The sequence below is a fragment of the Kryptolebias marmoratus genome, linkage group LG19, assembly GCF_001649575.2.
Source record: "Kryptolebias marmoratus isolate JLee-2015 linkage group LG19, ASM164957v2, whole genome shotgun sequence".
Lineage (NCBI taxonomy): Eukaryota > Metazoa > Chordata > Actinopteri > Cyprinodontiformes > Rivulidae > Kryptolebias > Kryptolebias marmoratus.
In genome coordinates, this window is record NC_051448.1 from 7,645,648 (window position 1) to 7,673,636 (window position 27,989).

At 44.0% G+C, this 27,989-nt stretch overlaps 3 protein-coding genes across 7 annotated transcripts in view; 1 reads left to right on the top strand and 2 right to left on the bottom strand.

Annotated features, from left to right (window-relative positions):
• Window positions 1–5,911, bottom strand: part of pum2 (pumilio RNA-binding family member 2) — a 19,891-nt gene extending 13,980 nt beyond the window's left edge. For 4 of the 5 annotated variants that reach the window (XM_017411905.3, XM_017411906.3, XM_017411908.3 and 1 more), the window contains exons 1-5: window positions 3,063–3,413; window positions 2,151–2,219; window positions 1,817–1,922; window positions 1,393–1,580; window positions 1,115–1,287 (exon numbers count right to left, since the gene is read on the bottom strand). In XM_017411905.3, the coding sequence (XP_017267394.1) occupies window positions 1,115–1,287; window positions 1,393–1,580; window positions 1,817–1,922; window positions 2,151–2,219; window positions 3,063–3,413 (887 nt within the window). Of the gene's footprint in view, window positions 1–1,114; window positions 1,288–1,392; window positions 1,581–1,816; window positions 1,923–2,150; window positions 2,220–3,062; window positions 3,427–5,762 lie in introns of those variants that run through there. The other variant, XM_017411904.3, reaches the window with a different exon arrangement.
• A 1,498-nt stretch (window positions 5,912–7,409) lies between these two features.
• On the top strand, window positions 7,410–9,517 carry LOC108233442 (rho-related GTP-binding protein RhoB). The gene has a single exon (XM_017411909.3). The coding sequence runs from the start codon at window positions 7,506–7,508 to the stop codon at window positions 8,100–8,102; it is 597 nt and encodes a 198-aa protein (XP_017267398.1). The 5' UTR covers window positions 7,410–7,505; the 3' UTR covers window positions 8,103–9,517.
• A 1,701-nt stretch (window positions 9,518–11,218) lies between these two features.
• Window positions 11,219–26,114, bottom strand: LOC108233434 (apolipoprotein B-100). Its single transcript, XM_017411867.3, has 26 exons — window positions 26,060–26,114; window positions 25,744–25,788; window positions 24,801–24,913; window positions 24,572–24,717; window positions 24,306–24,453; window positions 23,750–23,902; window positions 23,481–23,605; window positions 23,294–23,379; window positions 22,387–22,837; window positions 22,189–22,303; window positions 21,959–22,105; window positions 21,625–21,836; window positions 21,325–21,544; window positions 21,041–21,214; window positions 20,758–20,955; window positions 20,487–20,654; window positions 20,147–20,352; window positions 19,839–20,009; window positions 19,639–19,769; window positions 18,771–18,972; window positions 18,476–18,648; window positions 18,208–18,383; window positions 17,992–18,107; window positions 17,489–17,862; window positions 12,677–17,376; window positions 11,219–12,562 (listed from the first exon to the last, which is right to left on the bottom strand). Exons 1-26 carry the CDS (start codon window positions 26,112–26,114, stop codon window positions 11,450–11,452), a joined length of 9,918 nt encoding a protein of 3,305 aa, XP_017267356.1. The 3' UTR covers window positions 11,219–11,449.
• Between the last annotated feature and the right edge of the window lie 1,875 nt (window positions 26,115–27,989).

Genomic DNA, 27,989 nt, shown 5'->3' on the forward strand with positions numbered 1-27,989 from the left:
AATCATCAAAATTAAACGAAATAAACATTTGAAATATATGAGTTTGTATGTAATGTATGAATATAATATACAAGTTTCACTTTTTAAATGGAATTACTGAAATCAATCTACTTTTTCATGATATTCTAATTTTATGACCAGCACCTGTATAAACAAGTCTTCTTGCAGCTGAATAATTAAAAAAAAACAACTAACTTTTTAAACTGTTGAACTTTTAAATCAAGAAGAAAAAATCATTTTAAATTCTTATTTTCTCTAAACAACAGTACATTACCCAGTAGTTTATTTTCTTTGATAGGAAAGCAGCTCAGTGGGTTATCTGGGTGTGACAGATGTTTTAAAAAAACATGGGAGTAACGCGTGGAGGAATGCAACAAAACAATGTCAACAGAGGTGATGAGATTAGTCAGAATCAGTCTTTACATGTTTATACAGACCCTAATTCGAAAACAATTTGTCTAAATTTCGTACATCATGTCAGCGTCTCAGATGTGAAAACAAAAACACCTTGTTAGGATGTTGTTCTGTCTCTATTTAGAAACAAAGACAGAAAAAAGTAACCGATCAGATCCAAGTCAGGTTGTGATAAAGACATCAATTAGGTGCAGCGGCTTCTGAAAATAGTGCGGCAAATATCAGGTTACCATCAGGTAACAGAAACTGTTACTTGTCTACAGCTTTATTAATGTTATTTTTAGGTAAACCGTTTCAATATTAGGCTATGTTTACACTGCAGGCAGAAGTGTCTGATTTTTAACTATAAGGGAACCATAGCTAATCTTTTTATGACAGTTTGAACGTGACAAATCCATTTTTTTTGTAAATCCGACCCAGTTCACTTTCATATGTGGTAATAAATCTGATGTTTTACAAAGCGACCCCAGTCTGATTGTGCTTTTTTTGGTTTCCGCCAATTCGCCATGTCCTGGATGACTAATAATCAACACCAACACATGATACCAATGTTGGTGTTGATTCACATCGATAATAGTGTGACGGGATCGATACTCAAGCTTGTTTTTTTTTAAAATAGGGTTCACTTTACCAGCCATTTTTTAATGTAAACAACTTTCATTTGTTCAGTTTTAGATCCTATGAAAGGTAAAAGACTTACTTAAAGTCTTTGCAGTCTCTGTCCATGCCGTTCAGCAGTCCTCTTCCGTTGGCCTTAGTCGGATCACCGTCCTCTCCGACCTTCATCTCCGGGCTTTTGTCCTCTTCAAAAGGTGACACCTTCTCTTGTGAATCAATCTTTTCTCTCCCGTCTTGGTCAGCATCTCCTCCACTCTGAATAAAAAAAAAAACTGGTTAGAATCCCCAAATCCTCAGAGTTACATCAGGATAAATAATAATCTCCTGTCGCTACGAAGCACACAGCCGGCGCCGACTCACAAAGCCTCCGTTCCTGTAGCGCCCGTCCATCTTGTCGCCAGGAGAGGAGCTCAGGACGTACTCCACCATGCTCACCCCAAGGCCTCCGCCTTCTGAGCGGGGGGAAAGCACGGAGTTGGCGTCACCATTCCCGTGGAAACTCTGACCTGGTCGCCGCTGCACCATGATCGGCTGAGACATTGAATGATCTGAATAATAGAAATTAAAGAAAAGTGGGAATTAAAAAGTGGTACATGTTGGTACAATTAGTTTTAATAATTCACAAAACCTTTTCTCATTTGTTCTCGAGTGTCGGGGGGCTTTTTGACATGTTATTTAATGGCCACTCAGTGATGCTTGATGTGGTTTGATTTTTAACAGTACGCTTATTAATTTGCACGAGGAAAGAAAACATATGAACAGAATCGATATAAGAGCCACTCACGAGATGATCCCCATGCATTGTCCCTCCACTCCTCTCCAAGAAGCATCCCTTTCCTCCCATCCTTGGCCAACTCGTCAGAATCCCAGATCTTTTTTGCCGGTAAAAGCTAAAAAAAAAAAAAAAAGCACAGATTTCCTCAACCCTTCTTAATCTGACGCAAAACCAAGTGTAAATAAACAAAATAAGAGAGAAAAAAAGAGCTAACAGGATGCACGTTCTCTGCAAACTGTCAGCTTCATCATCTGGAGTGTTGTTTAATTCAACTAAACACTTTACTTTTTTTTATTTTTAGGGCTGCGATTTTTGAGCAAGCACAAGGAATAAAAGGCCTCACCTCTCCCATTCCTCTAGACTCTAAAGCAAGAGCCTGAAAGTCATAATTCATTTCATCCACAGCTCGAACCTGAGACACAAATACAAAGGTTGTTGTCAGAAACGGTTTTAAAAACGAACAAACCAAAAAACAAAAGCGATGATTTTTCTTTGCCATTTATCAGCTGCTAAATACAAGACTTTCGTATAATTTAAATGATCAATTAGGTCAAATTTCTTTATCAATAACATTTTTAAAATAATTTTCAAGCTTGATTGGGGAAGCATGGGAGTCATAAGGGGTCTGAAAAGAAAAATCCACCCTTAAATGACTACTTAGGGAAATCAGAATCAAACATCTATAACCTCAAACTTTGTAAGGATGGATTTTACTTCAATATTTGGAAACCCACCTGGTTGTATTAAAGTAAATAAACTCAGAAACAAATTTAATATTTCTCTGTGACCCTTTTAGCCCCTTATCTTAATGCTACACGCTCCAATCTTCAGATAAACCAATCAGTTTGGGGCCCTTTGTGGGGAATCTGCGGGCATTACAAGTTAGACGAGGTGGGTTTGTTCCAACAGGAATACTAAGAAGATCAAATGTTATCCAGGAAGTCCAGTCTGAAATTAAAAACATATGTCTGAGGAGTTATCTGATGCCAAAAGACAAGAAACCAGCTTATATACACTGTCAGACAGGATATTACAACTCTGTTCCAGTTATTGTGTTTCAGTTATCGCTCGCTGTGCCGCTCGGACCAAATACAATGTTTGAACTTCGGTGCGAGCAGCCATTTTTTTTTTTTTTTTTTTTTTTAAACACAAGCCCACTCCTTTCATGATGTACGGAGGTTTTCATTAATCAGAGGCTGCAGCCTTCCAGAGTCAGCATCTAAGCTGAAAAGTGTTGTGACAGCGGGGATTTTACCTGATCGACATGATTAGCATCTCCGGTTGGCCAGCGGTGTTTACCAGGCGTGCAACCAACGAGCTGCTCCCCAGGCTGCCTCTGGAAGAAGTACCCGACTGTGGCGTCATCCTGAGACCTTCCACTCAGCGGAGGCTGCAGCGTGCCGGGGCCCGGGTTGGAGCTCCGGTCCATGCCCTGCAAGTGCGGCCCTACGGGCGCCTGCCCGGTTCCCCCGACGGTGGCGAGGGGCCCGCCGCCGTGCACTCGGACACCCACGGACTCGGGAGCACCGTTTGCATGCAGCATCCCGCCTCTCGTCTCCTGCCAGGCCACGTCATTCATACCTAGGATGCTGCATGGAATGCTCATTCCACGGGAAAGCCTAAACAAAAAACACGACACACAAAAATAATAAAAATTACATCTGAATATCGTGATCTGTTTTACAGTTTGTGCCTTCTCCTTCTGCCGTGGCTGAATAGAGTTGCCTTGTTCTGTGGAGGTACCCAACTTTAAATATGACATCAATCTTACACTCCTGTAGGGCTACATGTTAAAAAGATGCAAATGTTTTTGGTTATTTGATTAAAAGTATATATTATTAGAGAATACAGCCTTTAAATACACAGCTGCAAAATATATATTATGTATTTGTCAAATGTAAATCAGGCGTATGCAACTTTTACAGTCAAAAGTGACATTTCTGTCCATTTTCCCACGAAAAAATAAAAGTTTCTAGAGCAGCAAAGCCAACCTGAAGATTTAAATACAGATACAACTTGGAATAATGCAACTCTTTCTTATGCATTATATAAATGCTACATGATAAATTAATAAACTAAAATAAACTGCTGGCATTTGGGAAGGCCAAACTCTTACAAAGAGCGAAAAACAAAAAAAAAATATTTTGTGTTTCCTCTTTGATAAAGTTTAACCACTGAATTATGGAGGCAAATAATGAAAGCATATATTTGCATCCCGGTAAATTATCTCAGAGAACATTACAAAAAAAGATAGGACAGTTTGTTTGACATTTATTTGTGACTCAACAACAACTGATGCTTTAATTCTCTTAAACTCTAATTTAATTTTTTTTGATTAAAAAAACAAGCCTGTACTTCTAATCCTCATTGTGAATGACTCGAAATATTTCTTGCAGAATTCAAGTAACTCATAATACGCATGCAAAACAGCACTTTGCCTGTTTTGTTGTAAATTAGTTTAATTTTATGGCGGATTTTAGACAAAGACCACATTGTAAGGCTGCAAGGTAAATTAATGAAGTGGCTAACGTCTTATTAGGGCATTCTGCTATGGACATTTTATTCACATGTTGCAGAAAACTGGAACTGCTATAATTAGCCTTTCCTGCGGTGGTTCTAAATAGAAATATTAAATTTCCTTGTTGTTGTTGTTTTTTTTTTTGTAAAAGCTACAAAGAGACGCAGACTCCTGCCCGAAGCCAGAAACATGAGAAACCGAGGCTGCATCCTGGCTTATTCTCCCCACTAAAATACGTAAAAACTACACTTTAAAACACGCAGTTATCATCACTTTAACCCCCNTGAGGCTTCAGACAACCCAACTTTCATAAACAGATCCGCTAAAAAACGACGTTAAATTTGCTGCTCGTCTTCGCCGTCATCATCCCCGATCTGCTAACTCAAAACCACGACTCCTCTTTTTTATTATTATTTTAAATGAGTATTTGATTTACTTTCTTCACACTATGATCCCGGCTTTACGTGGAAGGCCAAATATATCGATTTACCGGCAAACGAACGACAACAAGCGACCGTTAAAAGATCGGGAGCCCCGTGTTAGCCAAACGCTAGCTTGCTGTCGCCGAGCTAGCGTCGCGCTGCCGCTAATATCGCGTTCCCCAGCGGGTGAAAAACACCAACAATCGCAGTCAAACGAAAGACAAATCGACCTCGAGAATCGCTGCGAGTGAATGACAGAAACATTTAACGAATTACAACGTTGAATAAATAACAAAAACATGCAGATACATTAAAGTAAAGGCATATTAGCAAACAGGCTAGCAATACCCTCGCTAAAATGCGAGCTAATAATTTAGCCGCTTTGACTGGGTTTGTTTTCTTGCTTTTATTTATTTTAAAGGGTTAACAGTCTGTGGGCACTAAACACTGGTTTCCCAATTGCTTGCAATTAATGCAAATTCACATCGGTTTCGGAAGAGGAACTGATGTTACGAACGGGAGTGTGCAGTGGCTAATTACCTTGCTAACCACCCAATGCTAATGGCAGCGGGCCTGGTGTGTTTATTATTGGTTTTGTTCCGTTGGACATCAAAGTAAAACGTGTTCATTCAGGACTGTTACACTGTGAGCTGAATTACCTTCATGGTAGAAGCGAAAGGGTTTTTTTCCCTCGATATTTATCAGAAGTAGGTGTATATGTATATGCATATATATGTTTATAATCACATTTTCCGTGTGCGGGCAAGCCGACGTAAACCGTGACAGCTAACGTTCGGAGCTAATTGCCAACTTGCTGTTGTCTGAGCTCAAAACATCAGCTAAACACTCAGCGGCTAAACAACATGGCCCCCCTCAAGTCCCAAACAAGAGGGGCCTTAACGGCTAAACAAAAGGGAAATACCCACACCACGGCAGCCGCCTTTAAAGCAGGCGCCTTGCGGGGCTTGCGTTTTTTTATTGATATTATTACGAATAAATAGAAAAAAGTACTCACGCCTTGTCGTGTGGATGGAGGCTCTGCGCTTGTTGCACGCCGTCAACCCTGTTCTATATTGTTTTGTTGCCGTGGAGAGAGCGGTGATTTAGCAATGCTGGCTCAGTGCTAAGAGTTTGCCCAGGCTGCTTCCCCCCCTCCCCTCCCGGTAAAAAACGTAAGCTACGTACGCATGCGTTGTATGGCAAGTCGATTTATCACATAATACGCCTTTAAGCCAGCCAACTCCATTCGAGCGTTTCACCATTTATCTTTTCACCATTTATGGTTTTGTGTGCAGCTCTGACCAGCTGCAGTTGTTTTTAAACGCGCTATATAAATAAATAAATTTGCTTTACAGTTATGATTGTTATGTCAGTCTTTTATGGTTAATGATCGATGAAGAGTGACTCATTTTAATAAGGCATTTCATTATATATTTAACAGGTGGGACCTCAGCTAAAGCTCCACATTTTGAGTCCTCCTTTTATTTCACGCTAGTGCGTAAAAGAACTGTTAAACGTGTTATAAGAGACAAGTTACTGAAATGTTATTCAAAATGTAGCTAAATGAGCACAAAAAGGAATATTTCCCTATCTAGAATCAATATGGTGTGTCATTAAACATGTATTTGTGTTGGCATCCTGTGATATTTCTGTTCTACTGTCTTATAATCAAACTGCTCCGTCTTTTCATTCAACAAATTTGAGAATATTAAATTTTTTCTTAATTTGGGTCACATTTTGCCATTATTGGGGCGATGGTGGGGCCCATATTTCAGTTATTGTTAGTGTCTGAAGTGTAAGTTTCTCCTCACGAGATTTCTTTTTTCACAATTTCAATTCAGACTCTTCAGGTGAAATGTTGTTTGCCGTAAACCCAGTGCAAACAAATGAATGGACAGGTCCGTTAGCATTTGGAGTCAAACCGATTCAAGATGGCCACCACAGCTAACACAGCAAAAAATGGCTGCGACTTGGTGCATTTTACAGACGCCGAGCTAAAACTCGGTGCGGTAGTAGGTGGGAGTCATTTGCAGCACGCGCTGCGCACGTTGTCACACGGGAACGCGCTGACCGCCATTTTACGTGGTGTCACCAAACTGGCTGTAGCTCCGCCCCTTTTCAGCAGACAGCGATTTTAGTGCAAGTGTTTGGAGTGTAATGGGGCGGGCGACATGCAATCGACAATCGAAATAAGAAAGATTATATAACACAACTGCATGCCATACCTGTTTGATTACATGACACACCGGCCTGCCGTACTGTGAAAACATCAGTGTATTTGCATATGTCTGTCGCCAGTGGCCACTCCTCAGAAACTGGTTTTAGGATTCTTTTTTTTTTTAAAGCAATTAAAAAAAAAAAAAAAAGATCCAAAACTAAATCAGTGGGGTTTCATTTAAGGAGAAGAAGCGCCACTTTCAAACATACAGAGAAATAAATAAATAAAAAAAACCCTCGTGATTCATCATCATGTGGGGCTCGGGGATGATCACAGCTGATTCTGACCCGGTTCGGGTCCCTCCTCCTCAGAGGGGACAAATCGGTCAGGTCCAATCACCTGTCCCGGTCCGGACCGTGATCTCACCTCCTTATTTCCGATTGGACTGCTATATTTAGGAACCCTCCCTGCGCTTTATAAGACCAGCTGAACGAGGGCGGAAAACTTCCTGCTCTAACAAGCCCGACCAGTTCGAAAAAAAAAGAGACTTTAAAAGCAGAAGGAAAGCGGAGGAAAGTGAGCGCGTGTGCGTCGGACGCCATGGAGAAGGGACTGCCGGACGCGAGGAAAAAGCTCGTGGTAGTGGGGGACGGCGCGTGCGGGAAAACCTGTCTCCTGTTTGTCTTCAGCAGGGATGAGTTTCCCGACGTCTACGTCCCGACAGTGTTCGAGACGTACGTGGCGGACATAGAGGTGGACAACAAGCAGGTCCAGCTGGCTCTGTGGGACACGGCGGGACAGGAGGACTTCGACCGCCTGCGCCCGCTCTCCTACCCGGACACGGACGCCGTCCTCATGTGCTTCTCCGTGGACAGCCCGGACTCGCTGGTGAACATCTCGGAGAAGTGGGTGCCGGAGGTGCAGCACTTCTGCCCCAACGTGCCCATCATCCTGGTGGCCAATAAGAAGGACCTGCGCGGCGACGACGGCGTCCGGGCCGAGCTCGCGCGCATGAAGCTGGAGCCCGTGAAGGCGGACGAGGGCCGCGCCATGGCCACGCGCATCGGCGCCTACGACTACGTGGAGTGCTCCGCCAAGACCAAGGAGGGGGTCCGGGAGGTGTTCGAGAGCGCGGCGCGCGCGGCCCTCCAGAGGCCGACCGCGGACGGGTGCCTCAGGTGCTGCGCGCTGATGTGAGGACACGTGTCCTCCCGGCTGATGGGGTCCGAGTCTGGACATGTTCGGGACCATGATGATGATGATGGCTGCACCTGGGACACTCCCTGCCGCCCGGGCTTGAACCAAACCCATTCACCGCAAACAAAATGTTCTGAACACACACTCTGTCACGGATTTTGCAATGTGTGTGTGTGTCATTCTCTGTTGGTTACATGATCCCAAACTGACTGTAAAGGGAAAAAAAAAGCCAACACACACTGATTTATTACCAAACAAAGAGACTTTTCTCCTCTTTTCAGGAGGACTCTGTCACAGGCTTCCATCAAGGCTTATGTTTTAGAACGGGAAGCACATTTGCACTCTTTAATTTTAAGACCAAAATGTGTAACAACAAGACTCCGTTAAGTTGAGCGTAGTTGCTGCAGCAGCTCAAGGAATCAGGGGTGTCCTGTGTAGTTTCTGTCACCCGCTGCCAAACTTTGTAAGCAGGCGGTAGTATTTTTTTATTTTTTATTTTATCGCTTGTGTGTCTTGTCAGCAAAATGTCTCATCAGCCTCTGGACGGGGTTTTAATGAAACTTACACAAATGAATCATTGGGTTGTATTAAAGTCAGTGTTTGGAGTCTGCCCAGTTCAAGATGGCTGCCACAGCTGACTGACCTCCTAAAAGGAGCACAAACGACCGATTCCCCTGAGACTGATCTCCCCCCACCAGACAGATGCTCCAAGGGCTGATGGATCGGGCAAACTCTTTAAAGGGCTACTTGTCTTAAACACATTAACGTTTTATTCCTCTCAGCCGCGGCTGCATCGACGACACAGGAAACGTGGGACGATGCTGTTACCGTCCAGTTCGCCCGAAGCCAAACGAAGCACACGAGCCGAGTGAAGCTGGACGATTCATGAGCGAATGTGTTCCTTTTTGTGGCTTTAAAGACCTACTTGACTTGTTTTTATGTAGCTACAGCTCACCTTGCTCATGCAGTCAACCTTTAAGGGAAGATGAGGGGATGACTCGGGTGTGTTTTTGTATTTTTTCACTTATTCAAACCACGTGGTGTTGATTCAACACAGCAGTTTGACTTATTTTTGTAGCTTATTTGCACAGAAAGGGCGACGAACATGAACTCACGCTGCAAAGTGTTTTTAAAGCAGAGTAAGGGTTAATTAAACTGCTTAAAGCTGCTCATTGCAAGGTTTGAATTTGTCCTGAGTTACATCAGATTGTGCAGTTTGGCAGAGTTTGCTCTCCCCCCCACGTATTTGAATGTAATTCTGAAATGCGGGTACGCACTCAGTGTAAACAAAGCATCGACTGACCTGCTTCAGGTTGGCTGTAGTTTGTTAGTAAACAAATATGGCCGGTTTTTAATTTTTTTTTTTCTTTTGTAAGTAAACAAACCCAGGCAGTACAATTTCTTTTATTTATTTTTTTTATTATTTTTTTTTTTTTTTATTTAAGGGCACATCAACAGGAAGAAATGGTGCAGATTTAGTTTTTTGTTTGGTCCAGTTTTGCAAAGCCGCACTTTGCAGTGAGCACCTTTTTTAACGCAATCCTTAATGTCTTCCGTTTCGACAGTGAATGTACTTTCCTTTTCAAATTTTTATTTTGTTCTTGTTTTACGGTTGTGAAATTAAGTTCAGCTCGTCTCGGACTGCGTTCAGCTTTTTGTGTAACCGTCCTGAGAGTGTCCCAGTCCAAATGCAAGTTTTTATTTTATTTTATTTTTTTTACATATTTTCTGTTTTCTGCTGTTAAATAATGAAGCAAAGTTTACGTCCTTGGTTTAAAGCGGAGCACAGTGGCGTAAAAGTCACATTCCCGCCTGCCTCGTGTTGCCGGGCTCTTCAGGAATGCGTTCTGCTGGACGGGTTAGTTTTCCCACACCGCCACACCTTCGCATACCATCCCCTTAATCATGTGCCACAGATTTACGGGAGTGTTGCACTTTGTGGTTTTTTTTTTTTTTCATATCTGTTTTTTGAGCACAGAGGAGGACAATGCTGAACGTGACGGAAAGCGGTCTCTTTGGAAGAGTCTTTTCGTGGTGAACTGGTGCACGAGTGCTGCTGCTCTGAAAATGCCAATAAAAAGATTTGTCAACTTTTTAATAATTTTGCTGTGTTTCTTTTTTCCTCACAAACGCTTCAACATAACTCTGTTTTCAGCATAAATCTGTACAGAAACAAACATGAGCCTCAACTCTTCTTAGATTTATTCAGATATTCTTTTTGTTTAATGTTTCTGTGTAATGTTGGCACAGAGGATCCACCAATCATTGGATTTGAACCTACAACTCATTAACTTCAGTAGTCAAAATGGCTGCCATAGCCAACTGACCTTGGGGAACACAAAGGTCTACACTTGAGCCGTTTTTTACAGTTATTGTGCTAAAACTTGGCGCGGTAGTAGCTGAGCGTCGCACAAAATGTCTGCACAAAACTTTGGTGTTAACTGTTGCCGTCAAGCCTGTCTGTTAGCAAAATATCTCATAAACCAACAGACGGATTTTTATGAAACTCTCTGAAAGTGTCGGCTGGACAGCTAAAACTCAATGTTTGGAGGCAACCCAATCCAAGATGGCCTCCGCAGCTAAGTGATCTTTTAGAAAACGCGTCTCTACTTCAGTCAATTTGACGGTTGCTGAGCTAAAAGGAGGCGTGGGAGTAGCTGACAGTCAACACGTTCAGAACCCTGTAAACGATGACACATCGCTCTGGTTTGACCAAAACGGCGCCGACTTCGTTCCTTCTCAGAACAGGATAGTCTCGGTTTTAAAACCCCCGTCGCGAAAAGCAGTGGGCGTCGTGCAAGGAATGCTCGGTCTTCCACTTCCCTTTTGTTTCGCAATAAGAAAGCATAAATGTCACAGACGCTGGCTGTATTAGCCCCGTCTAAATTTAGACCTGAGCGCACGAGTGACTAATGGGCGAACGTTAGGCGTGTCTCGTCCTGGAAGCTGTTCATTGTGTTCTAAAAGAGACTCGTTTTTTTTTAATCTGACTCTTAATGTAGGAGCAAGTTAGCTTCGCGAGAATCTACTAAATACATCCAGAAAACAGACACAAGAAATGCCCTGACATGTATGCAGTTTAAAATGTATTTATTGATAACCACGTGGGTTTTTTGTTTTTTTTAAATAGCACAAGACAAATGACAACTCAGAAGAATCAGAACAATTGTTAGCTTACTATGAAATAATACAATTATGTGGAAAAAAGCAGTACAGGCCAGCATGACAGGAGCAGACATCCCTGTTAATGTATAATTCAGTTTTTATGACAAAACATTCCCTGCTGTGTTGTTGGTTATGAAAAAGAGGCGATTATTACAAACATTTATCCATATTTTTGGCTGCGTTCAGTTGAATCTGGCAACATTCGGTAAGGGAATATCAACCTCTATCTGTCTGTCGCCTACTTTAATGTACGATTCGACACTCTTGCTTTGTTCTTTCAGGCTCCTAATGACGTTGTTGTGGAAGGCGTTAATGGCTTTGACCGCCGAGTCAATCCTAGACTGGATGTCTGTTCTAAGCTGTCCAGACGAGGCGTAAGGCCACGTTGTGATCTCGTTCAGTTTGTCAATTACGTGTCTCAGATATTCCAAAATGATTACGTTGAACTCGTGAATTTTCTCAGCGACATTTGCCAGGACGGGGAAGTCCATGGGATTGCTGTACACGTCAGCCAAGAAGCTGTAAACGCGCTCTAAGTTTTGAGATTTTACGTGCTGGAGAAAGTTTTCACTCTGTTCAATGAGCCGCTGCGTGAACGCTGACAATTTCTTGATTTTATCTTCCAGTTGGATGTCTCCTAGTTTCCTCACGGTAACAATCACGTTGTACCGGATTTTCCTCACGTACTCCAACAAGGTATCGAGGATTTCTTGCCCGCTGATAATGCGGTCGGAGCCGGGGAAACTAAATTCGATCGCTTGGAACTGATCGATCGTGGAGATGAGGCACTCTGAGATCTTTTCGACAGCCTCCTCGGACACGTCAGCAACAAAGGTGCCCATTTTCTGGTAGATCTCAAGTCCAGAGAGCCTCTGTTTGTAACCGGGGATCTGGAACTTGGTCTGTTTCAGGAATTTAACAACAGCATCGAGAACGCGTTCGACCTTCTTTTGGTACTCTTTGAGAATCAGAATGGTCTTATCTATGACAGCGGGCATGACATCAGAAGGACCGACTGCAGCTAGGTTCTCAACAGCATTCTTGAACATTTCTTTAGCCAGCTTGGTAGCCTTTTCGAGCGAGCCCTTAAGGCCCCTGGCGTGCCTATTGAGTTTATCGTATGTTCGGACGGTAGGATCGGAGAGCATTTCCATCGCCGCGGGCACGTGTCTTTTCAGCCCCAGCATCATCTCGTACGGCATCTCCGTGTTCCAGGTGGTCTGTAGGTTCAGCTTTTTGGACTCGACCACGGACATCTTGAGACCGAAGATGTCAATGTCGGTTGCTGGCTCAGTCTGTTGGAAAAAAAAAAAAAAGAAGAAGAAGTCAAAAGTTGAATTAGAAATAAACAGTAAATCAGAATGAGCTTTTTTTTTAGAGATAAAAAATGTATTTAAATGTTGTGTTACCGGGTAGCGACCGTAGAGTCTCGCTTTCACTTGTGCTGGCCTCTTTGTCTGCATCTGAACAGCAAGGAGTCCTGCAGATGGAGTGGACACGGAGACAACAAGGCCTTCCACTGGGTTCCCTTTAACTTCCTGGTTGATTTCCACGATCATCGAAGGCAGATTGACTTTTGCCGAGTTGATGATAGCGGCATCTACATTTTCAAAGCTTAAGGTGACGGCGCTTTCATGGTTTCCCTCCAGCACCGAATGTTTCACAGACAGCAGGGAGGCCATTTTGAATTCATCCACTGCGTTCATGTTGGTGCTGCCCTTAATCTTCCCATTCAGAATTTCAAACTCAGACAACGAGGAGGCGTCGAGGTGGATGCTGAGGCCATCCTGATTGAGGATGCTGGCATCAGTTTGGACTGTGATCACTGCTGTTTTTATGGAAAACTCGTAGGTCAGATCTCCCATGGCTGGGATCATTATGGTCTGTCTTTTGGGCAGGGTGAATTTTGGAACCGTCAGCTTGCTGAGGGCGGATGGAACACGCAGGGCGGGCATTTTGATTCGACTGACGTCGGGCAGGGGAATTGTGAGGGAGGACGTCTCAACATTCATCACTGGAACTCTGTAGGCGGGGACTACGATGGTTTTTGGCAACTCCGTGCTGTATTTTTCATACCCTGCCTTTGCTTTGTCATAAGACGAAGCGAGGATGGCTGCAGCTTTATCCTTGCTAAAACGCGCTCCCTTGCTCAGAGCCTCCATGTTGGTATTAAAACCATTAATCACTGGATCCAAATTAATGTCAATAGTGATCATCTCAGGGTTCTTAATGTACTTCAGCTTGGATTTCATGTCCAGGGTCTGCTGAGTTGTGATCAGCATGTGGCTCAGGCCAGCGTCTTCCCAGAGAGAATAGCCCTCCACTCTTGGCGTCTTCGTGCCAACAAACGGTATGGTGATCTCAGGAATGGTGATAGGTTTCTTCAGCATGTCAAGATTTGCCTCCCCGTTGATTTGGGAAAATACGTTAATTTCTCTCACACCATTGTCCACGGAAAAGACATGGGAGTATTTGTACTGGTTGAACCTGGCTAGACCCGTCCAGCTTGCCTTGTGCTCTTCAGAGTTCAGCGTAAAAGCGACATCATTCTGGAGGTCAACCTTTCCAGACAGCTGGAATGGAAGAACAAGCTTGGCGTTGCCCTTGTTCTTCACGTCAAATGTGAGCTCTGTGGGTTTGATCAAAGCGAGGGCAGAGCTTGAGAGCGCTCCTTGGACCTGACCAACCAGTTCGGCGTTGTGAGAGGCAGTGAGATCAATTTTCATGTCCTCGACCTTAGCTTGGAGCTTGAGCTCTGCAACGCTGCCCTTCACGAAAGGTGCGTCGGTCTCAGCCTTGGCCTTGACGATGACGTGGCGGAAAATGCAAATATCGGCGACGACATTCTGATTCATCTTCAGGTGGTTGCTGCTCGTCTCTCCGGTGAAGGTCACTTTGGCTTTGTGGAGATCCATTTCCACGTTGATGTCACTCTTGTGCGTGGCTTCGTCTGAGAAGCTCTGAACTGCGTATTTGCCATTAGCCTGATTTCTTAAAGTGACATGCATGACGCCATCTAGGAGCTCAAAGACGGTCTTTTGTTTCATCATCATTTCGCTGAACATGTTGAGAGGTTTCCTGTTTAGGTCGTGTTTGTAGGTAGTGTCCATGGTGGCGGAGATTCCTTCTTCAGTTTTAAGGAGTGCATTATTGACAAGCTCTGCAACGTAGACCTCAGTTGTGGCTTTCACAGTTGTTTCAGCAGAGGCCAGGGCTGACAGGCCGTATAAATCCATTGTTCCTTTGTGGTCAAGTGTAAAGGAAGACTGACGTGCATTAACGTTTTCAGAAATGGTCAAACGGCTCATTCTGGGTGCAGCAAAATGTGCAGAGGCGTCCACAGTGAAGTCGAGGACTTTCATGGAAGAATCCGCCCATGAGTTTAGATTCATTTTGAACTCTGGTGTGACTGATGAGGTCGTGGTGTTCTCCAGGTCAGCAGTGGTCCTCAGGTTGTAATGAGGCGAGGTGACTTTGAACTCACCGTAGAGTTTACCAAAACAGGGAATCTTGCTCATCTCTGCAACTTTCTCTTTCATCTGCGCTGTGAGCGATTCGTAGTCATAGGACTGAATTTTCTGGATCATTCTGGTGAAATAGTTGCTCACGTCTTCAATCAGCTGTTTGAAGTCAAAGGCGTAAAGCTCTTTCATGAGCTCCTTCACAGGCACCAGGGCTTTAGTCAGCAAAGGCTGGATGTCAATTGATCTCAGAGCATCAAATGTATGCTGAATCTTCTCTCTGATCTGATATTCCTTCATCATTTGAACAACTTCATCCATGAAGGCCCCGATTATTTTTTCAACGTCATAGTTTGAGAGAAACTCTTCAATTTTGCTGTAAACTGCTTCGAGTTTGTTGTGGATGTTATATTTGTTGATTGTAGCCCTGACAGTGTTCTTGATCGATTTGTACAGATTAACAATTTTGTCAGAAGGGAACTTGGCTGCCAGTTTGGTGATGCACTTCTCCACAGAGGTGAGAAACTCTCTCAGGTCTTGGAGAAAGAGGTTGAAGTCAAAGTTGTCAATGGTGTCCTTCAGTTCTGCCATTTTGTCTTGGAACTTGGCACTGATCTCATACCTGGAGGTGATGTCTTTCAGCATCTCAATGCTTTGGTCCATCAGCTTCATCATGGTGGTCTTCATGTTTTCAATCGCTGCTGGAAGGTGCTCAATGAATGGGATCAGGATGGAGTGGCTGTCGCTGTTCTTGTCATATTTCACAAACCCGGAGATGGCGTACTCTTGACTGGCCTCACTGAAGAGGTGAGTTGAGACTGCTCCTTTCATTTCAATGCCCATCTTCTCTGGTTTGTTATATGCACTCATTTCTTGATTAAAAGTGTGGTCATTTGCTGTGGTTATCATCTTCAGGGAGACACTTTGCTCTTGCAGGCTTAACATGCTGTTCAACTTGTTATCCACACTGGTCTTGATTGTAGGTCTGCCTGCCATCTCATGGCTGGTTGAGGCTCTGTACTCAAAGGACTGTGTAAACAGTGTGGGTTCTGCTTTTAGGAGGAACTTGCTGTACACGTCGCCGCTGTGCCGCCCATACACGTACACCTCGCCGTTTGAGTTGAAAATGGCATCGATGTTGAGCGTGAAGGGTGCAGCAGCTGTTTTGATTGTGCTGTCCAGGCGAAGAGAGGGCAAATTGAACTTAGCGATGTTGTTGAACTTCACAGTCAGACCATCAACTTCCATGTCAGTGGTATGTGTCATGTGAGATCCCAGGAGATTTCCGTTGGTGTTGCACTTTGCGGACAGTATCATGTTCACAAACTTGATTTCGTAAGTGTGCCTGAGCTCTTCTTCTGAGAAGGCGCCCATCAGTGTTCCAGCCAGTTCCACGTTGTAAGGTTCTGCCTTGAACTGGACATCGTTCACAAAGTTAACCGCCATCACCTTCAGGTCGTTTTTCACTTTAGCCGAGGCAGCAAAAGGCTGCATGTTGACTGTGATGTCGTGCATGTAGGAGTTGCTCCCGTCGAGGACGTTGTCAGTTTTGGACTGGAGGTTAAAAGATCTCAAAGTGAGAGAGAGTGAATGGGTGTTCTCAGTCTTCATCTCCCTGAAGGATCCAACCATGTTGTTGAAGAAGACCAAGCCATCTTCGTTCAGTCTGAGGTTCACTCTGTTCCTGCTGTTGACGTCAAACAGGTTACCTGCGAATACGCTGTTGAGATACACTTCTGTGCTCGCAAGCTTTCCCTCCACAGTGAGCTCGGCTTTGTTGGCTTGAATGGCTCCTTTTGTTGTGAGAGACACGGTGGCTCCAGAGGTGTCAATTCCACCATGGAAAATATTCTCAAATGTAAAAGGGCTGTGCCGGGCAGTTGTTGTACAGCTGGTGGTCAGGCCATTTGTGTTCAGTGACAAGGTTGCTTTGTGGGAAGCGATGCTTGAGAAGATGTTTATGGAGGCATCAGCATTGATCTCTAAGCCAGAGGGATTTATCGCTCCAGTAAGCAAGGAATATGCACGGTTCTGTGTGTCGTCAGCTTGGTTCTCTATTCTGAGGGCAGTCTGTCCTTCAGAGGAGGAGAACTCCATCCGGCTACGAATCATCTTCTCATAGGCCTTGGACACAGAATCGGACTGGAAGGTGAGTTTGACATCCTTGTAGCTAAGGTTAATTTTGGTGGTGTGCATGATGGGATCGTGGTTCATGTTGGTGGTTGATTCAAACAAAAATTCCTCCCGCTCATAAGATGCTTTAATCTTGTTTTCAAGCTTCAGCCTTTCAGAGTTCACCTTCAGCGTGCTCTCCATTTTTGCCTCTTTTTTAGCTGGTTCAACAGAGAAGGTGTGGAGGTAGCTGGTGTTGGCAACCATGGGTCCGATGGTGACGCTCCCATCCGTGTTAATATCTCCGAAGAACATCTCTGAGTTAAGAGTGTACTGGGTAGTAATGGTCAAAGAGGTGTTCAGACCCACAGGATCGGCAGCAGCATATATTTTGTAATGGCCTGTTGTCAGTATGTTCTCATTGACAGAAATGCTTTCCAGCACACTGAAACCTGTGTTGACAAGCATGTGTTTCAGGGCTCCATCGAGTGTGACTTCCATTGTTTCCTTGTCTGTGTCTGTGATTTTGGAGGCTCCTGTGAAACAGAAAATTCAGTAAAAGCATGAGTACGCATTCAATTTTGAAGTTGTTTCTTCAACATTAACTCACAAATGAATAATAGTTACAGAACAAATAGATTGGATTACCCTCAGCTGAGAAGGAGAGCGGTCTGATTGGACTTTCAGCCATGATGCTGAACTTGGCCACGTATTCAGGTGACTCTGCAGTGTTATTACCAGCAGTGACCACTCCCTCCCAGTCGTAATAGTTGCTGTTGACCTTGGCAGACGCCTCGATCAATCCCATCAGAGGCACGGTGAGATCATATTCAGAAGGGATGGTAAAACGTGGGATCGTGATCTCCTGTGGGGCAAACTCCAGTTCTAGCTGAGGCACAGAAATGCGCGGGGAGGTGACAACGGGCGGTATCCTCAGCTCCTCGGACGTTTTCCCACCAAGAGGCAGAGGGATCGTCATCATGAAGCGGTTCTGATTGAACTGGTATCTGAGTGTGCTTTCACTGGTTGAGTGATAAAAGAAGAGCAAGAGTTAGATTTCAAACATACATTTAAATGGGCTACATTATGATTATAAATCTAAATCAAGACACAGCAGACATTCTCAGACAGGCTGACTTCGGTGTACTTACAGATTCATGAATACGTTTTCAGGCACTGATGGTATATGCATCGTTTCAACACTGTCTCTCAGTTTCTTGATGCAAGGAACATCAGTGGAGATCTTATCAATCCAGATGTTGGTGGCCTAATTAAAAAAAAAAAAAAAAAAGAAAAAGCATTTCTCATGTTCCAGCCTGTAAAAGCTAGTGTCTGGGAAAAAGTTGCTAAGATCATGTTGTTTTTACCTCCATTCCTTTGTTGAGAATGTGCCGTAGCTTCATGTCTGTCTTAACAACCTGCTTGTCCATGACATCGTTTGCAAGCTGCCCGAGCACTGCCTGAAGAGCTTTGGTGTAACGCACTGGGATCTTGGTGTCAGCGTTCATGTTGGACATCACATGAACCTCAGCCTGCTCCTTGCCTGTGAGACACGTAAGATTCTGCATTTTAATTTTCCATAAATGCTCAAAACTAGATCTCTCTTTGAGTAAGACTGTGGTTATCTTCACGTACCGTATTTGACGGTGACTGCCTGAACGGAGGAGACCTCTGGGAGTTTCACGTCACTCACGATCTGCATGGTGAGTCCGTCAGTCTGGCTGACTGTGGCAGTGAGGGTGGCGTTAGTCCTGAAGGACGGCACCAGCAGCTGAACCTGCAGCATCCCATCATTCATGGCCTGAAGCCTGTGATAAATATACAAACTCAGTTAGTGAATGCATGTTGAAATGTGTTGATAACAGAATTGCAGTGCCTGGCTTTAAATGAAAACATATTTGTATGTTTGTTTTAAAAAAGGTTCACTTACTTGGCACGGCCGATCAGAGACAGCTGGGGCACATTCTTGTTGGAGAACTGGAGAAGGATGGATTTGCCTTTTGCACTGTTGTCCATCATCCCGATCTTAACCCCGGCCCCAACTTCAATGTCAGGTATCTGGATCTGAGTGGTGAAGACCTTCTTGTTCCTGTTGTATTTCATGGTGGCTGTAGCCTCTGTGGACTGTGCACCTGGAGTCACAGAGAAATAACAGTTAAATATTGCTTTATTTTTGATTATCGTGTGTACATAATTGTGTAATTATGCTGATTCGACTTGTTTTCTTATTTTTTGGTATGTTTTTTTGAAATGTAATTACTTTGGCATAGTTTGTGCTTTTTTTTAGCCATTTATATTTCAAATCGTTGGGTGCTATGACTTTTGTTCTTTGTAACTTTTATATTTTCATAATGTTTAACTTTATTTACAAAGCTTTTCCCTTATACAAAGATCTCTTCAATTCCTTCAAATACATTGATCTCTTTGAAATCTGCTTCAACAAACTTGCTGTTTTTGTCTTCTAATGCTATTTTTAGCTTTTAGATAGCCTTTCACAACTTTTAACGTCTCACTAAGATTTTGCATTTATTATATTATTGCTAACCTGTTGTTGCTTTTGTTTGTTTGCTACTCTTAGCTTTTAGCTAGCTTTTTACTATTTTTAGCTTATAGCTAGCCTTTTGCTAAATTTACCATTAAGGTAGAATTTTTCCACTTTTAGCAAACATTTTGTAACATTTGTGTTTTAGCTGCTGTTCTGCTTTCTTTTTGCTTTAATAGCTCCGTTTCAGCTTCTTCTAATTTCAGCATTCAGAAAAGCCAATTTTTCTAGTTAATTTCAAGTATAATGCTCGTACCCTCAGCCCTGAGGATCATCCTCAAGGAGTCAACCTTATGGCGGCCGTCTTTTCCTTCGCTGAGGAGATCATAGACGATGGTGGCCGTGTACTCAGAGATCTCTTTAGTGGGCTCGATGTCAAAAGCAAACCTAAAGAGAAATAAAGTCGGTTGAGTTCTCATTTAACTTCTCCATAATCTTGTGAAAAGCCAAACTTACGTCGTCTCTCCATTCAGAGGGAAGTAAGGAGCAGCGGTCTTGCCATGAGCGTCAGTGTAGAGCGTCGTGGTGCAGTATTTGATTCCAGAGAAAAGAGGGCTGCAGTTTGATTTGCTCAGTCTGTGTGGGATCGCTGTAGCCTGTCCTGCACCTACAATCTCCACTTTATTGCTAGAAAAATAGGAAAAAGCAGCAATGTCAGTTTTACGGCACACCTCAATATCTGTAAAAATGACAGAGTTGTATAGCTGTAGCCATTTTTGTATTTGCCGACATCAAATAGCAACTCTTTTTGTGGTATTTGTCACCTGATTCTGAAGAGTTTTGTGGTGCCCTGAGGAGCAGGGATGGAGAGCTTGACCTGGTTTTGTTCCAGGCTGATCTTGGCATTGAGGGAACTCTCGTGGAACAGGTCGGTACGCATCTCAACAGCAGAAACGACAAACTTGGGCATGTGGACCCCCATTTGAGTCATGAACTCAACTCCAACAGAGGGGCTGAAGACCAGCTCCTTCTGTAAGTGAAACCAAACCATGAACATGAAATAGGTTGCACTTGAGTATAATTAGTTGTTTTTTTTTAATTAAGAACTCCAGTCCCGAGTAAAAGTATCTTAATTTCTTTTAGGAAAAAAATTAAAACCATTACCATGTTTGGAGAAATGCGAAGTCCTCCTTTTGCACCAGGAGCAAAAGTGCCAGAAATGGCAAATGTCATTGGCAGGCCAGATGCAGTTGGTAAGGTGAATTTGTTGTCCATGAAGATGTAGTGAGCAAAAATCTCGTTGTCAGTGCTTGTCATCGGGATACCCGTGAACTGATGGGAGGAACAAGCATGTTTAAACTCTCGTGATGAGGTATTTAAGAAAAAACTTCAAAAGCAATGATACGTGTAAGGATACTGTAGAATGGAACAATACCTTGGCATGATGCATGAAAACCTTTGCGTTGAAAATTGCGTTTTCAATGATAAACTTCAGATCGTTGGCCTTGATGTAACCAAGTTCATTTCCCATGATCCTCAGGTAGGCCATGGCTTCTGGGGCCTCTTGACTCTGCAGATCTTTCACCAGCTTGTTGAAGTTACGAAGGATTTCTCCCATAAGGTTTTCAGGAACCTTAGAAAAAAAAAAAAAAGAGTTGTTTGTTAGTTGTGATGTAAACAACCCAAATGATGAAATGATCAGTGTTTAAGATGAATACCTGCGGCTGTCCTGATTTCAGAGGAGCGAGCCATTTTTCCAGAACTTCCCTGATCATTGGTGGCATCTTGTCCTCGACCAAGTACAGAGCCTTAGACACAGTATCAGGGAAGAAACCATTCTGTCCGAACAAAGCCTCGATGGTTGGCTCGAAGCCTTTTCCCTCCATACCAACCTACAGAAAAATCATCCAAAACCAGACTGAACTTAGCTCTAATTCAGCTTTAACTGGATATAACTGAGCCCAACACAGGAAGCCATTAACGCTGAAGGAAATACACGCACCTCCCAAATATCCATGCTGTAACCAAAAGCTTCCAGGGTCGTTTCCAGCAAGACTTCTTTTGGCAGCTGGTTGCTCGGATCAAAAATGACGTTGCCCTGAATGCTAGCCTGCATGCCCTCACGTGCCACACCCAGCTTGTAGTTGCGAGACTTAGTGGTGTAGTCACTGTGTGCAACAACATCAGTGTCCTGCAGGACAGCCATTATCCTCTCGCCAAACCTGAAGTAAAAGTAAATGCAAATCAACTGGTGTATTTAGCATAATTTAAATAAAGGATAGTGAAGGTTAGTGATTCTCACTTTTTGGTCTCTGAATCGGTTGAGGAGATGATGTTGTAAATGTGGGAGGACACAAAAGCTTTGACCTGCATGTTCTGCTCCACATTGAGCAGCTTCTTCACCATCTCAAAGTCACTTTCCTGGGGATCCCTCATCAGAATGAGGTAAGCCGCCAGGCGCTTCTGCACGGCACCCTTGGAGTACTGGCTGACCCTCTGGAGGTTGGAGCGAACCTGGACAGAACAACAACAGTCCCGTTCATCTACAGTCACAGCCTGTCACCATCGCTTTGTAAATCCTGCACAGTATAACAAGAGCTAAAGGTACTGTCGCTGTGAACCAGGATGTTAGTTACCTCTTCTGTGACGTACATGCGCCTGAAAGCCTGAATGGCAGCCAGCTGCACGGACAAAGTGGTAGCAGGTTGTCTCATGCACTTCAGCAGGGTGCTCTTAATAGCAGGGTCAGCTGCCTCCATTGCTTCTCCCATGTTACCGACAACCTGGGTACAACATCACAGATAAGAATGAGCTTTTTATTTTATTTTTCAATATTTTTAAGATGTGTTCAGAGCTGGTAACCTACCCTCAGGGTCAGGAAGGTCAGCTCCTTCTCTCCTGAACAGTCTGCACCCAGAAGGGACGCCATGTACTCATAGACAGCAGTGATCTCCGGGGTGACGCCCTCTGATTTGTACAATCTAGAGCAAAACAATAATGTAAGTGATTATTTGGTAATTTACAGCAGAAACGACCACTCGATCTTTCTGGGTTTAATTCGTACCTCGTGGCTGCATTGCTCAGGGCATACATGGTGGGTTTGCTCTGCCTGGACTGAGCCATTGCCAGCAAGTCTTTCACCATCAGAGGGGAGGGGTTCGACAGCATCCCCAGGGCATAGACGACAGCATCGACGTCAGTGGCGGCGGCGTCAAATCCCTGGAGAATCTTCAGCATGCCGCTGGTGCATTCCGGGGTACCGCACTGAACCAGAGCCTGCCATGTCAGGAAGCCGGAGACGCCCATCATCTCCTCAGTGATGGAGCTCAGGACGTCGGCGTTCAGGCCGCGGAGCTCGGACACCAGCTTGCGGAAGAGGCCGGCACGCAACTCGCCCTCAGTGGTCTGTGACAGAGTGCTCAGCTTCTGCATCGTGGTCAGAACAGCGGTCTTGGTCTGAACCGGCAGCTTGTCATCAACAGTGTCCATGGGGAGGCGCTTCAGGTTGGCTTCATCTGTACAGAAATAAAGTTCAATCAGCATGAAAATATCTTTAAGAAGTTTTGAGGTGCATGCTAGCAGTTAAAGTATGTCTTGGGGATCATTATCATCTACGATCACACCAATTTTTAGCTCGATATCTATAAAATCAACTGAATTTAGCACATAGTTTTACTGGGCTTTGAAAGATTCTCCATTCTACCCTACAGGGTTTTGTTTTTGGCGAATTACGTTGCTATTGTAACTCCGAACGCCAAGGGAAGTAATAGCGTGGCCGTTTGTGTGGGTGCACTCTTCTGTTCGGGTCGCATTAAAGTAGAATAAGATCTAAAAAAAAAAAAATCTGTTCAGAGGTGGATAACAATAGGTTCATCCACTGGAATTTATTTGGCTCCAAAAAGAAAACTAGAGGAACGCAGACTTGTTTGGGCGTCTTTTTGTGGTCGTGATCTAAACACCGATGTACTTACTGTGGTGGAATATTCTGTCGTTGAAGTTGGACATTTCTCTCAGGGTGACGGTCTGCCTCACGACTGCAGAAATTCCATATTCATTCCTTTTTTTTTTTATTCCCAAAAGAGACAAACACAATTTAGGAGATTTAAAAAAAGTAAAACAATGAGTGGAGAAAGAAAAGAAACTTCTTCTTACACCTACCTATAGGAGAAGGGCAGGAAGATGTGCTTCTCTGTGCAGGATCCACTGGTCATGTGGTTCTTCTGAGTGTCAAACTTGTAGTTACAGACCTGAGTGCTGCTGATCATCTTGGACAGAGGGTAGTTCTGATGGAAGGAAGACGACATGCACGGGTTAGGGTTAGCGAATGCATTGGATGTGTTTGCCAGCTGCTTTTAAACAATAATAATGTTCTTTGAGGTGCCTTTTTCGGCTTTAATGGAATCTGAAGGCGTTGGACGAGGTCTCACCATGCCAGAGATGAGGGCCAGAGGACTGGTGTCCTGTCTGCGGGCAACAAACCGGTCGCACGTGGACAGATCCCTGATGGCCGTCACGTCCACAGCGACGTCGTCTCGGGAGTTGACGGACAGTTCAGTGGAGCACACGCCGTGCACGGTGGGCTGAAAAACGGCGAGAGGCTCCGTCAGCTTCGGGCTGTTTGCCACATCTCACAAACAAAGCCTGCCTGACTGGAGAACGTGCCTTCTGCCCTCTCTAAATCAGATAATCAATGAACCCGAACGATTGTGTCTTCCTCCACCCTTATCATGGGAGCAGGTGATGCTTAAAGCGCCGATAACTTATCTCGGACTTTGGCCTGTACACGCTGAGTGGCACTGTAAGAACATAAGAGTGGATTTATCACCTCTGACTGGGGCAGCTTATCTGCTCGTTGTGCAACTTGTTTATCTTTGCGTGACTCCGCATCACAAACAGAATCGAGCTCCACTTGGCCTGAATTAGCTATAAACTATAAAAAATTTAAAAAAAAAAACTGATAAGTTAAAAAAAAAGGGGAGCTACCATTTCTGCGTTCTTCTCCTCATCCAGGTCGGGCACCAGCAGAGCAGAGACGATCCCCCTCTTCACATTCAGGATGCTGGTGGGCTCATCATCCTCGGGGAACAGTTTGACATCGCTTCGTCCTTCCACTGAAATCTTCAAAGGGTTCCTGGAAGCAAGGGATGGATTTGAACCCACAACCAAACATTTCGGCCGCCCTCTCCCTCCAGTTATCGCTGTAACGAGCACCGACAATAAAAAAAAAAAAAAGAAAAATCCTGACTCACTTGGCCATGGCAGCCTTGAAGTCCTCAGCTCCAGCAGCGGGACGGTACACCGGTTTCCCCTCATTGTCCACGCCGGAGATCTCGCTCAGGGAGCAGCCTGCGGTGCGGAGGATGAAGCTGCACGTCTGGGGCACGTCGACCTCAACCTGCACAGCACGACGGACACTTTAGTCGGCGCGTTTTACGCCGAGCACCTCGGCCGCTGTCGGTTTCTCGCCGTGGGACTCACCGTGCAGGAGACTCTAGGGCCGCTCTTATCATCGGTGGCTCCGTTCACGCCGTTTAACGTCTCGGCTTCATAGTTGTACACAAAGCGTTTGAAGTTCTTGTATCGTCTGGCCACTGAAAAAGTTTCCCCAGGCGTCAGTCAGAACATTTCAGAACATGATAGTGTCACTCAATGAGCTTCTTACTTCCATGACATGCATTCTTTTCCAAGACTAATCAAAAGAAAACATCCAAAATAAACTTTTAGGTTTATATTTTACTACATTTTGTGGATCAGAATTCAAGAAAAGGAGTGAATATTCAACGAGGCAACCCCTCATTTAAACATTTACACAAAAAAACCCCAAGTCTTCAGGATGACATGTGTTAGCTAATATTATCATCACATAAAATATGGTTTAAGTTTAAAAGTTTGACATTTTATTAGTTTAAAATATTCTTCAAAGTATTTTTCTTTATACATGGAGTTCTTTTTTCTTTACAGATAAAAATGTTTCGGTTATTAAGAACCAAATTTGCCAAAAACTATCTGTTGTAAAAAGTGGCTTTCTCTACAAAAAAACATATTTGAAATACAGAATTTTATATATGAACAAAATGGGATCAAATCTTTCAGTCAGGTCTGTCTCCGAAGCAAACTGGAACATATTCAGATGTAAAATACACACAGAACACTTAAAGAAATAAAAATGGTGAGTTTTCACGTGAAGTTGGTTGTTTAAAAAAATAAAAGCCCTGGTCTCGTTTTTAAGCTTTTCAAAATAATAATAATAATCATAATAAAAAACATCTTAAAAATGGTGTTTATAAAGGGTAGCTCATCTGTAACTTCAGCCTGTTTGACATGTTTTCTTAAGTCAGCTTCATCACATAAAACATCCACAGTCATTCTCACAAATAACCACAACAATTATATATTAAAAAAAAAGAAAAGGGAAACTCACAAAAGCAAACTGGAGACTGTTCTTCCACACTTCCAACATCTTGCTCTGCGAACAAGGACAAGAATCGGCTTAAGAGGAACAATCGATGGCGTTCAAATTGAATCAAGAACAGTTTGAATAATTCCATTTCACCGAAACGAAACCAAACAATTTTAGCATTTCGTTCGCCTCAAACTATCTTAATGTTTCCACCTCATCCAGGAGCGAAGCTAACTGCTTATCCGTCGTTTGGTTTTCCACCGTGTGCATCCGACTTGAAAATCTAACGTCCCAGCCTTCAAATGTGATCCGTTTCCACGTAAAATGGCGTACTTACGGGCGAGTGCGTGCGCGCCCAGGAGCAGCAGAAGGCAGAGCTCGGCTCCCCACATGATGGGCTCAGCTCAGCTGCGGGTCTAAAGGAGAGTCTCCCTCTTTCTCTGAAGACTAGTCCTCCCGCTTGTGGCGCCGGGCTTTTATAGACCTTTCGCCTTACTGTAAATGATGGCTGGGACCTGCGGATATGTTGCCCTGGTTCCAAAGTCTGAGCCGTCCTTGTGGCAGGCCAAAGGTAAAAAGACTTGTCTGTCAGCACTGGGTGGGGGTGCTCGGCACGACTCCCGCTCCACTATTTTATCTTTTATTCTGACGTCGCAAACTGAGAACCCAAGACTGGCTTTTAAGGAAAAAAAACTGCGCTTACAAAAAAAAAAAGGGACATATTTGTGTTTCTTAATCTTGAAGAAAAAGAAGATGAAGAAGAAGAAGAAAACAAAATGTAATCAGATCGGTGTCACAGCGTGACTAATAGATCATCAATCCCTAACTTTTATGGCTTGTTTTGCCCAAAGTGCAGCACACAAATATTGATCACAGATTTCTTTTATGGCAATTTTGTTTTTCAATCTAAATGTCCCAAAGTGACTGACAGAAAGACCTATCACTTCTTTGAGGAATGCATGTCGCCCACTGCCTTTCATGCCAGAGTTTTAACCTAAGATCATCTGGTGAAACAGAAATGATGGAGGTGTAGCCGCTTTGGTGAAACCTTGAAAACGCCACAAACCATCTCAGGTGATACTGTGACGTGTCTCGCTCGGATTATGTTTTGGTAATGACTCCCAGCTACTACAACGTCGAAATTTAGCTCAGCATCTGTAAAATTAACAGTAGCCTGTAGCCTTTTTTTGTGTTTTCTAAGGTCAGCTGGCTGTGGCAGCCATCTTTAATTGCGCTGACTTCCGAAGTAAATCAGCTGCAGATGTATAACTGATGATCGCCCTCTGCAAGTTTCACCAAAATATGTCCGCTGGTTTGTGAGATATTTTGCTAACGGACACGCGCGTGCCTTTGCCTTTTTTTTCTCCGGCAGGCGATGACGAAGTGCTTTTGGAGTAAAAACTTCAGTTTAAAAGTCTCCCCACTCTGCAGCTCTCCGCTGAACATCTTCAGGACAAAGGTTGTGAGGTCGTTATCGTTTTAACTAACCAACGTATCCTTCCAGGAGGAGAGGTTGACCTTTGACCCACAGCTGAAGAGTCTGAAGCAGAGCAGAAACCTGACTCCATTGCCAGAGGAGCATGTCAGAGCAGGAAAAAAAAGTCGCCGGTCCTGTTCAGTTTTTTATAATCTCCAGCCATGGATGGCGAAGGCGGAGCGGCGAAGGCGGAGCGGCGAAGGCGGAGCGGCGATGTTTTCGCCCGCGTCTGCTTGAGTGTGTTAGGAAAATATCCTAACCCCCCCCCCTGCCCTGAATGAATTCAGACGAAAACGTTAACCACTGGATGAACATCTGCCAGTGATCAACTTTTCAGGGGGTGAATCCGACCTCAGCCTACACAGAGATGACTTTAACCTCGGCTTTAAAGGTACGGAGCTGGCGGTGGGGGTGGTAGTCGCTGAGAGTCATTCACCGCACATACTTCAAGCGCTAACAGCTCCATGTGAGATGTCGCAGTTTTTGCACGAGGCTGAGCGTAACGTTCTGTTTAAGGTTCCACCTAAATGACTGCAACTCCCTCATTTCTCAACACGAGAGGACCTTAGCCTAAAACTCAGGCCTGAGAGGTGGCGGGCGATATGCATTACTTCGAGGAATGCTAGCCTTTTAACTGAGGTGTGTTTTGGGGTTTTACTGATGATTTCCCGGTAAAATGGATCTGACAGCTTTGTAAAACTTGGGTTAAAGGATACAGCTCCTCAGGAAAGTTTTCAGCCTCCTAACTGAACTGGTTCGAGTTGGGATTAAAGTCATGGATCGACGTAAA

What these genes read in the sequence shown, in the direction of transcription:
- LOC108233434 (XM_017411867.3), bottom strand. Translation starts at nt 26,114, where the DNA reads ATGTGGGGAGCCGAGCTCTGCCTTCTGCTGCTCCTGGGCGCGCACGCA. An exon ending in GCCCTAGAGTCTCCTGCACG is followed by an intron (nt 24,718 to 24,800) that starts GTGAGTCCCACG and finishes CGTGCTGTGCAG; the next exon opens with GTTGAGGTCGACGTGCCCCA. An exon ending in GACTCTACGGTCGCTACCCG is followed by an intron (nt 12,563 to 12,676) that starts GTAACACAACAT and finishes TTTTTCCAACAG; the next exon opens with ACTGAGCCAGCAACCGACAT.
- LOC108233442 (XM_017411909.3), top strand. Translation starts at nt 7,506, where the DNA reads ATGGAGAAGGGACTGCCGGACGCGAGGAAAAAGCTCGTGGTAGTGGGG.